The following is an 11,028-nucleotide window of genomic DNA, read 5'->3' on the forward strand; positions in this document are numbered from 1 at the left end:
TCAAAGATAATAAAAATAAAAATACATATAAAATGGAGTTAATATCTATATGATATTATACGTATACATGGTTTATCACCAGTAACATATCTTCGTAATCAAAGCAAAAACCATCTCTAATTATAATTATTTTCTTTATTAATAATTGCAAAATCCAAAGGAAATAACCCAGTATTTGCATCAAAAGCAACTGCAATTAATATCTTCTCATCATATCGCTCATGTAAATGTGTGTCATCAACACTAATGAGTGGTCTGTAGTACTCGAAACTTTTAACACAAGATCCATATGACCAAAACACTTTTTTAAAAACCATTATACTATCATCAATATTCCCTTTACACGTTCATTCAACAACTGTTCCAAGATTTGATTCCTTTATTACCGACAACAACCTTCGTAATTTTTTAAAAGATTCCTTGTGTGAACCAAAAAGATGCTTAATGACCTTCTGTTTTGCAACTCATGCTTTGTCATATGAATTTTTATATTTGTAAGGCAATTTATTTCATCTTGTACGCTTGCCACTGCCATTGAAAACTTATTCATCACAAGGGTTCATATAGCATTAGCAATAAAAATTTGCATCAAACTAATGATGATCTTTTTTGATAAAGATTGAAACACATGTGATTAACCCTTTTAACTTTTCCATCTTAAATGAATCTGACATTTAATGGTATCCCTACAAGAATACTACTTATATTCAAGTGCTTCCACATATTCCACATATTGTAATTGAATAAATATTGAGTTTGACCGTTGGACTCGATATTCAAGCAATGTGTTATTATTTAACTGTATTAATCAATTTATTTTTATTACTGAATATTTGTCCAATCTCTAATTCAGACCCTCCCTGGCATATATATATATACATTAAAAATAACAAAACTAGACTTATAAGCATATTCAAATTTAGAAATAGAAGGTATGATGTATCATCAATATTTACTGTAATAATTTTTAAAAAATCTTATTACAATTTTAAAATTATATCCGTACAAGCTCACCAGAACTCATCTCCAGATACAAGGGTGTATAGAAATTAATGAAGCCCACGTGTGATTCCTCCTGTAGTGAGCTGACCAGACATGTGGGGGACCCCCTTTCTTTGCCCTAGTGCCGTATTGGCTCCCGAAAAATCTATGGACTGACCACTCCTTTCAGATCCAGTAACCGTCATACGTGCTCCGAGAATATTGGTACCATTAAAGGGTTAAAAATGTCACTCACAACGCAATAGTTATTTGCAACGTGTATAGGCTTAGGTGGATTTGAGCACAGAATATAGGAATCAGATTATAATTTAATCCAGCCGTCCTATCCGTACTGCCTGCCTATACGGTATTCTTAATCTCTTCGCACAGTCCCCGGCGGTGACCTTTGATTGAAGATGAAAAATACTGTCCCACGCGCTTTGCTTTTTATCACCGCCTTTCTGTTAATAGGTGATGTCATATTTTAAAAACAGGCTCGGTTTCACGTGTTGAATGTTGATATTTATTTAATTTGAAATTAAAATTAAATAAGATTTAAAAAAATAAAAAAAGGAAAATATCATATAATTTAGTTAAAAATCTAATTTGACCTAATAAAACTCGGTTGAAAACTAGGTTAAAATATGTTAACAATTTTTAAAAAATAATATCATTTTATTTTATAAAAAAATTAAAGATTGACTTAGGATGACTCAATACTGAGCCGAGTTAATCACCAGGGTAAATTTAAAATGATGAGTGAAACCATCATGATGGTAAGTTACTGTTTTGTTGTGACATGATTAATAAAGTAAATATTTTTAGTGAAAAAATATCTTATAAATCTATAAACTTTTTTTTTCGAATAATCTTAAAATATGAATTCTTTCACCCAATCACTTTTATGGATTTAACTGTAGTGAATAATTATATTATGATTTCTCTCCCTTTGATCTAATTAACAGTATTAAGCATTATTTGATATCATAGTAATTATTGGTACATGGACCTTAATAGTGTTAATAAATAGAATTATGTGAAGCGAAAATGATAGTATTTAAATATTATATAGACTTCTACTGCACATGGATGTAATCTTATTTTTTCAATTCAACAATGAATCAAATTAGCTTTGAACTAATTATTAGTAATTAAATAGTGGATTGTTTCTAGTCTATAATACTATATATTGGTGTGCATTTTTTTATCATTTTTATATTTAAATGTATGAATCTCTAATTTTTTTAATTAAGCATTAATTTAATAATTATATTAACATATATTTAAATAAATAAATATTTAAGAATTCATGCATTGAATAAAAAATAACATTAAGGATATTTGAACAGGAAAAAAAAATTAGGCAATAAATGCACGATAAACTATTCAATTTATACAAACTATATTAGCTCTAAAATTATGTCGTTTTATTTATTTTTGTGTTTTAAAAATATTTTTAAAAGATTTAAGCATTTTTTATTTTTTTTGTTTCAAATTAATATTTTTTTAGTGTTTTCAAATTATTTTAATGTACTGATATTAAAAATAAACTTTTAAAAATAAAAAAATATTATTTTAATATATTTTTAAATAAAAAATATTTTAAAAAGTAACCGCATTCCCAAACACAGCAAAATACAGCTAATGAAATTATGAAATTTCAGGATCGTGACTGACACGCTCTCAGCAATGCGTTTCATTATACCCGCCAACTAAAAGAAAAAAAACAATAAGCATTACCAGCTCAATAACGGTTACCACACGGCGTTTTATAATGTCTCCCTCCTAAAACGACAAGGAGAATTCAGGCTCTCTCTCTCTCTCTCTGCACTTTCACACCTCCTCCTTCTCCTCCCTTTCTCCGCTGAAACCCTAAAAAAACACTTCAAATTATGTAGTTTAAAATGGATACTTATAAAAAGATATATCTGGTAATAGCTTTGCTAGCTTCAAGCTTTTGTTTGGGATCAGCCGGTGATATAGTTCACCACGACGACGTCGCTCCTAAGCGGCCTGGCTGTGAAAATAACTTCGTTCTGGTAAAGCTGCAAGAAAAATCCCTAACTTCACTTCGAAGATTTTTTTTCAATTTTTTTTGTTGATTTTTGTTTGGATGCTGAAAAATTGAAGAGATGAAAGGAAACTGGAGGAAACTGTTTGCTTTTCTGTGGTTGATTTTTGTGATGAATTAGGTTCATTTTTTTATGCGAAGTAGTAGTTACTTTGTTTAGCTTCGCTTGAATTGAATTGTTTAGTTCAATTTTCTGAAGTGTTTTGTTTTAATTTAATTCTTTTTTCTCTCTCTTGGTTTCTGTTTGGCTGCTGAGAAAATCATGGAAATTGTGTAAAGTTGAGTGTTTTATTGATTTTTTAAAAACAGTAACAGTAGAGTTTCAGAGGATATACGCTTTATATGCTTCCCACCTTTTTCTGTTTGAATATCAAGAAATAATTTGGAAATAAATATTTTAATTTACTTTGTTAATTTAATTTTAATATTAATTTTATCACAGTTTTGTTCTGCCCTGTTTCTTAGTTATTTCTGTATGATTCTTGTTTTAATTAATGAGATATTTTGTTATCTAAAAAAATTAATTTTGACAAGCATTTTTTTTGGCTTATTTAATATTGAATTTAGGAATTAAAAATTTTGTGGGATTTTAAGGCAATGTTGTTGGGCGTTATTTCTTATTGAATTTTATTTTATAGGTCAAAGTACCAACTTGGATTAATGGCGTAGAAGACATTGAGTATGTTGGTGTCGGTGCTCGTTTTGGTCTCACTTTGGAATCGAAGGAAAAACATGCTAATTTATTTATACTTGCCCTGGCTGACCCTCCTGATTGTTGTAGCAAACCCAAAAATAAGGTTTATTTTTTTATTTTTTATCTATTTGTACAGTTCTTCTTGATCAGGTTTAATTAATTACACAAAATGTTGTTCTTCTATTCATTTTCTTATAAATTGGACTTTCTCGCTGCCTGGTAGCTTTCAGGGGAGATCATATTGGCGCACCGAGGTAACTGTAGCTTCACAACAAAGGCAAATGTTGCTGAAGATGCTGGTGCTTCAGCTATTCTCATCATAAACAACCGGACAGGTATTTGCGTGTAACATTTTGTCATCTTTGTGATTGTATCTGTTCAAAATCCTCTCAATTGACATGCATGCCAATATGCTGCTATGAATAAGATCTCCTGGAGCTTAAGACTGAAATAACTGATCTGTCTAACTCATCATGTTCTGTTTATGTTGATGCATATAAATGTCGTTGTTTTCTTTCTCTTTCTCTCTCAACAGGGTATCTATATCCTTGCTGGTGCTGTTGGTCGTTCTTGATATCTGTTCGTTTGTTTTACTGCCAAAAATGCATTTATTCTCTGCTGCTTTTGGCTCTATAAAACTAATACTCTTAGAAGAAACTTATTTCCTCTGAAATGTCTCATCAACTCCCTTCAATATACAGGAGTTTATGTGGAACTGTACAGCTGTTATCATATTAGAAACATCAGAAGCCGATTTCTTTTCTTCAAAAATGTAAATATTTTGTGAGGAGTGTCACCAAAGTAAATTGGTGAATTCACCATTACCATGGCTTCTTAATGAACAAAAGTTGATGCTGATTATATTTGCATTTTTGGTTTCATGGTTTACTCTTGGAACTTTTTTTTCTGTAGAACTGTTCAAGATGGTTTGTGAAGTCAATGAAACTGATGTAAAGATTGGCATTGCTTCTGTCATGCTCCCACAAGATGCTGGTGCAAGCTTGGAAAAATATTTGACGAGCAGCTCATCAGGTTTGCATTTCTCTATAGTAATGTATTCCCTCATTCCTTTATATCAGTGGCACATTTGGATATGCCTTTTCATTTCTTTGGATGCAATTGTACGTGAAATGGTTGTATCATTATAAAACCTAAACATGAGACCTTGGCTTTCATTTGATGGGGGTATTCATTTGTTTTCACTTCCATATGTTCCTTTCCAGTTAAAGTGCAGCTATACTCACCACGACGTCCAGTGGTGGATGTTGCAGAAGTGTTCTTATGGCTTATGGCTGTCGGTACCATTTTATGTGCCTCTTACTGGTCTGCATGGAGTGCAAGAGAAGCTGCTATAGAGCAGGATAAGCTATTGAAGGTCATTTTGGGCATCTAGACAGCTAAATTTTTGCAATTCCTGTCAAGTGTGATCCTTGGTGAATTAGATCCCTGATTTTTTTTCAAGTGATATGTGGTTGACATTGCGCTTGCAGGATGGTTTGGATGAATTGATTCATATGGATGGTGTCCGTTCCAGTGGTATTGTTAACATCAACACGACATCTGCAATTCTCTTCGTTGTGATCGCTTCTTGTTTCTTAGTTATGCTTTACAAACTTATGTCGTACTGGTTTATCGAGGTTCTGGTGGTTCTGTTTTGCATTGGGGGAGTGGAGGTGGGTCTTCTATATTTTGATGCTCAATTCCTTTTTATTAATGTATCTGCCATCTTTACTTCTTTTTTTTAATGGAGACACAGACATGCATTTGTAAAATAATTTGAGGATTCTCAAATTTATATGGTGCCATCCTTTATTTCAGGCTTTTGCTGGAAGTTCCAATCAGTCTTTTCTAGAACTATGCTACTCCTTTTTAAACCTGTATATTCATCCGAGATCTTTCCAAAGGTCTAACCAAATTTTGTCATCACACTTGCTTGCTGTCATGATTATTTTTTACTGGTTTCACATGTGGTCTTTTTAGTTTATGCTTGTCACTGAAATTTAGGTCTAAATTGGTTGTGACTATCTCTTTTTGTTCTATCTTTTTTTCAACTTTTCAAGCCTCTGATACACTACTATTTTACACGATACATTTGTTATGGGCATTTGTTCTTTGGAAGTTGCTTTGTCATAACACCTTTTTATCTATATTCAGTACTAGAATCCATGTATAGTGTTCAGAGAAACACATTTGATCTAAAGTTTCCATGATTTCCAGTTAGTGAGGCATCAAATTGTAGGACTCTATGAGTTGAAAACATCATGTTCTAATAAAACCAATCCATATGGTGCTGTTATTTCGAACTGCTGGAAAGCAATTCAATTTTTCACAAAGGGGGACTGACACAAAAAATGTCAGTGAAAAATTATTCCTCAATGCCTGTCTTATTTCCTTTTCAAACATCAAATAATCAATGTATTGGTGAAACAAGGGCCAATTCTAAGTGCCCAAGTTCCCATACATCTTTCAAACATTTCTTGAAATTGTCGATTCATTTTACTGTGAATGTTGAACCTTGAAATCTCTTCATGTTTATAGGGCTTGCAAACTTGCTTGGCTGCTTTGTTATCATGGTATGTGTATTTTTTTCCCTTTTTCGGCATTTGAAATCCCAACATAATTGTTTGTGTGTTGTGAATTTTTACGTGTGATAGGGACAAGAAGCATAACTTCTTCAAACATTTTTTTTATTTTCCTGTACTGCCTGATTATGTTGGCACTTTTTTTTAGCTTTCCTATTACTATTGCTTTCTCTCTTATTTATTTAATGAGGGAACTGTTATATGAAAAACTGAAACAGCATTGATCTTTCCAGGTCCTGGACTGTTTTCTTAAGAGCTCATTTTATTGTACCTCAAACAATTGTCCATGTTGATTCTAAAAAGATGATTATCTGCGTGACAACCCTACAGTGTTAACTTGCCACTATTTTTATTCATTCTTGATAAAATTAGTCAGAGGACCATATGCAATTATCATGCATTTTTTTGAAAAGAAAGAAGAAGGAAAAAAATTGGCAACTGCCTTATGCAACATTAGATGTGAGCAGAACAATGAAATTGGGATCTTTTATTTCTTTCAGTACCTACAGTATAAGAATTATGTTATCCTCATTCGGCAACATTACTTGTGTTCTTTTGTTATTTATTCATCCATTCTTGTCTTTTACTACATTTGTTAAATTCCATCTTTTTTCAAAGCTCGCGTAGAATGTGCAACTGACACCTAACAAATATAGTTTCAGATGGTTTCAACCTGCGGGAGAATCATTTGTTAAAGTTCCCTTCTTTGGAGCTGTCTCGTATCTAACACTGGCAGTCTCTCCTTTCTGCATAGCATTTGCTGTTGTTTGGGCAGTTTTCCGCTCTATCTCCTTTGCCTGGATAGGTCAAGATATCCTTGTAAGACAATTTTTGTTTTTTTCCTGCTCTTCTAGCTTCAGTTCTCTTCATATGTACATAGTTTGGAAGTTTCAGACCATAGAACACAACCACTTGACTGCCTACAGTTTTATCATTACTCTCATATATGGAAAATATGATGTTTGTTTCCCCTCTCTTAAATAGCTCCAGCACTCCACCGTCATCAAGCCAATAATCCCTCTACTATTATTAATCACAGTTTTTAATTGGAAAGGTGAAAGGGAAATATCATATCTAAATCGGGCACACTCTGATTACAGTACTTGCATATTGATGTTAACTAAATATGGAAGCACGTGTGGAATTTGTAGTTAAATATCAGATTTTACCAGTGAAAAACTAACTTGAGGTAATTAAAGGTACAACACTTCCATCATTATGGAAAGATTTCCAACTGATTTAGTTTGTTTGTCGTTGTCACTTCAAGTGCTTAATTTGTTTATCTTTTCTTTATCACCTTCTCCATGTCAGTGCAAATTGATTGGAAGAGGCCCTCTAATATTTCTCTTTTTTCCTACATGAACCAGGGTATTGCTCTGATCATTACAGTTCTTCAGATTGTTCGTGTGCCAAATCTCAAGGTGATCATGAGAGAATCCATTCTTTAGTTGTTTATTTTTCCATTGCACAGTTCTAGCGTTGCCCTTTTTTGTTTTCATTGTTAGCCTTTCAAGATTATCTAGGTTTGAGTTTGTGGCTGTTGTAACGATATTTGTTGTTAGTTTCTTTGGAAACTTGCTTTTAATCTTTTTCACATCTGTCTTCAACTTAGGGCTATAAATTGCAAGAGGTCATATTCCATTAAAATCTTGGTCAAATTAAAAATCCATGATACAAAGAATTTGATGGCATATAAATTATTAGCTAATACAAAGTACATTATGCGAGAAGATCTTGTTGTACTTGATAAAAAATAGTGAGAAATGCATTTTAACTACTACGGTGACATTATTCAAGATGATGATTTTGATGTATATTCTTTTCTTTTGGTTAAATTTTTTTTATCATGTTCAGGTTGGAACAATTCTTCTAAGTTGTGCCTTCTTGTATGACATCTTCTGGGTTTTTGTTTCGAAATGGTTGTTCAAGGAGAGTGTTATGATTGTGGTAAGTTGTGGAATGGTCCTATGATGAATTTACATCTATTAATAGAAAACGCAAATCTTCATTTCTTTCCTCTTCCCACAGGTGGCTCGTGGTGATAAGAGTGGAGAGGATGGTATACCGATGCTACTGAAAATCCCACGGATGTTTGATCCTTGGGGTGGCTATAGCATAATTGGGTTTGGTGACATCATCTTACCAGGATTGCTTGTAGCTTTTTCATTAAGGTTTGAATCTTAAGCCATGTAACTAACTTGGTTAGTGACAGTTTCCCTTAATTCCCTTGAAAATGCAAGTAATCCACTTCAAAAAAAAAACCTATCATTACGGTCAGCTTCCTTCATGTCATGCCTTTTTGGTTTATCTATAATGGGCATGGAATTGATAATTGTTTAGAATGACATAGCCATGATTATGCAGAACACTGATTCTTTAATTGGAATTGTCCTTACTTTCTTCTTCTTTTTATCTGGAGTTGTAAAGCCTTGAAATTATGAGTGTCAAACAAGCCAAATGAGAATTGGAATAGGCTAGGATGCTTGGACCATGAACTATTTATTTGGCCTTTTCTTGTCATCATACTTCTGGATATTTTTACTTAGATATGTTCCACAAAGACTGGGATTTGATATGATGTTTTAACTGTTTACAAGTTCAACAATACTGGTCATTTTGCAGGTATGACTGGCTTGCAAAGAAGAATCTTCGAGCAGGATACTTCTTGTGGGCAATGACTGCTTATGGTTTAGGTGTGCCAAAGCTTTCACACCATTGTTGTTCATAAAATTTTAGCTCATCATATGTGTTACTCAAGCATGGAAAGCTGATAGTTAAAAGCAACTGATAGAAATCATCATTGGGATGCATATATGAGCCATATTGGCCACCTGTCAAAAGAATTTTAGGAAATTATAGAATTGCATTCAATTCTACTTATGAGGAGGAAATAAAGAAAAATGACATTGAATTCCATGGCTGATACACACGCACACAATAAATTTTGATCAGCACTGAAGGTCAATAAAAGCTACTCATGCATTTGTTGAAGCATATAGAGGCACTTGCAAACAGTTTTCATGCTTCAGAGGTGTTTCAAGAAGTATGATGTATTTTTGCACCCTGAATAAAAAGACAAGATCATTTATTTCTGAACTATCTGCTATCAGAGATTAAGGCTCCTTCGAGAGATCAAGGTCAATATCCAGTTAAGTATTTGCCAGTATAAATTCTATTAGGATAGGTTGTATAGTTTGAAAACTAAAGAGTGATTTATAGGATACAAATTTAATTGAAGCAATATATCAAAACGAATGTTGCTTGTGAATTTGTGGGTATTTTATATTTTTGTAATTCATAGCCAACATCCTCACTGTCCAAGATTTGTTAATTTGCAGGTCTCCTAGTAACATACGTAGCTTTGAACATGATGGATGGGCATGGCCAGCCAGCTTTGCTTTACATTGTTCCATTCACCCTTGGTAAGTAGCCACAACCTAACCATTGGTGAAGCCCATGGGCAACTCCCTTTTAGTGGAGAGGTTTTAGTTAGAAACAAGATTCTACAACCACCCGCTCTAAGTGGAAGTCTTGAAATTACCCCTTCCTGGCAACTATGAAACAAGACTGGCCATTGCTTGCAAGCTTTCACTTGTGGTACTTGCATGAGCACACCCTGGTTTGCAAATTCATGTATTTGGCCAGCTGAAATTAAACGACCCTAAGCAATTGCCTGCTGAACTGAAGGATCCTGAGCAATCCAAATGCCACCTCCTCCATGGAGATGGGTGCTCAAGACCAGCCAAGCATTTACTCAAAACCATTCCTTGACTAAATCAAACATTGACCTTTGTTAATCAAGAGTGAATATTTGAAGTTAATCAAGGAATAACTTGGAGTAAAATGCTTAACTGGTCTGCTTCACCAAAAAATAGAAAAAAAAAAGAAGGTAGAAGGAAGGGATAAGAAAGAAAACCAGACAAACGGCCTTGATAAGCAGTCCCTTGAGTTCGTCTTGATTGTCAACATGTGTATTAATTCTTTAATCGTGGATGCAGGTACCTTTTTGACGTTGGGAAAGCAAAGAGGAGATCTGAAAGCATTATGGACAATGGGAGAGCCTGAAAGACCCTGCCGGCACATCCAATTTCAACCCTCTGGATCTTAGTGATACAGGTCTTGCATGCGCGTCATAATTACCTGTACAAGTTGTAGGAGAGCTTGTAATATCTGTTGCCATTAACTGACTGGGAACTGAAGCTAGAGTAAAATTAGTTTTGACTAATTGCAAATGATCTTTTTATCTCAGCTCGGATTCACCAGAAACTTTTACTTGCAACATCACCATATACATAGGTGCCTGAGCCTCGTGCTGGATTCGATCGTATGATATAGTGAAAACATAGCATTGGTTCCAGGGCCTTTAGACGTTTTGCTTTATCCAACACCTTGCTTTGTTATTGTATCCTCGTATATGTAATCTCATTGTAATCAGGCCACTCTGGGAGTATCTTATTCCAGCATATAATTCTATCCCCTCTTAGGTGTACAATTTGATGAAGCGTCAACTCAATGCAGTATAAAAGATGCAAATCTTGCAATCTGAACGACAAAGAATCATTGCTTCTTACCTGGGTAGTCCTCCCATGAAGGCTCTCTATTCTACATTTATGAATCGATACGAGGGAGATGAAATTAAATGATGCAGATCATGCCAGACAAAGTTATCCTTTATATCTTCAATTATCACATGTGGTTGC

At 33.7% G+C, this 11,028-nt stretch overlaps 1 protein-coding gene across 2 annotated transcripts; it reads left to right on the forward strand.

The window, feature by feature from the left end:
* The first annotated feature begins 2,737 nt into the window (after nt 1-2,737).
* Nucleotides 2,738-10,820, forward strand: LOC133692125 (signal peptide peptidase-like 4). Of its 2 annotated transcripts, XM_062112835.1 has the most exons (15): nt 2,738-3,020; nt 3,691-3,849; nt 3,970-4,081; nt 4,659-4,778; nt 4,970-5,121; nt 5,237-5,419; nt 6,285-6,319; nt 6,985-7,147; nt 7,696-7,749; nt 8,183-8,275; nt 8,357-8,499; nt 8,951-9,021; nt 9,667-9,750; nt 10,327-10,444; nt 10,578-10,820. In XM_062112835.1, the coding sequence occupies exons 1-14, from the start codon at nt 2,886-2,888 to the stop codon at nt 10,434-10,436; spliced, it is 1,614 nt and encodes a 537-aa protein (XP_061968819.1). In that variant the 5' UTR covers nt 2,738-2,885; the 3' UTR covers nt 10,437-10,444; nt 10,578-10,820. The 2 variants fall into 2 exon arrangements, with proteins under 2 accessions (XP_061968819.1, XP_061968818.1); XM_062112834.1 differs by having other exon boundaries at nt 10,327-10,820.
* Nucleotides 10,821-11,028: the final 208 nt, after the last annotated feature.

This window comes from Populus nigra, chromosome 4 (assembly GCF_951802175.1).
Source record: "Populus nigra chromosome 4, ddPopNigr1.1, whole genome shotgun sequence".
Lineage (NCBI taxonomy): Eukaryota > Viridiplantae > Streptophyta > Magnoliopsida > Malpighiales > Salicaceae > Populus > Populus nigra.

Coding starts and splice junctions, on each gene's coding strand:
- LOC133692125 (XM_062112834.1), top strand. CDS start 2,886: ATGGATACTTATAAAAAGATATATCTGGTAATAGCTTTGCTAGCTTCA. Junction 5,420..6,284: donor TTTGCATTGGGGGAGTGGAG/GTGGGTCTTCTA, acceptor TCATGTTTATAG/GGCTTGCAAACTTGCTTGGC. Junction 8,500..8,950: donor CTTGTAGCTTTTTCATTAAG/GTTTGAATCTTA, acceptor GTCATTTTGCAG/GTATGACTGGCTTGCAAAGA.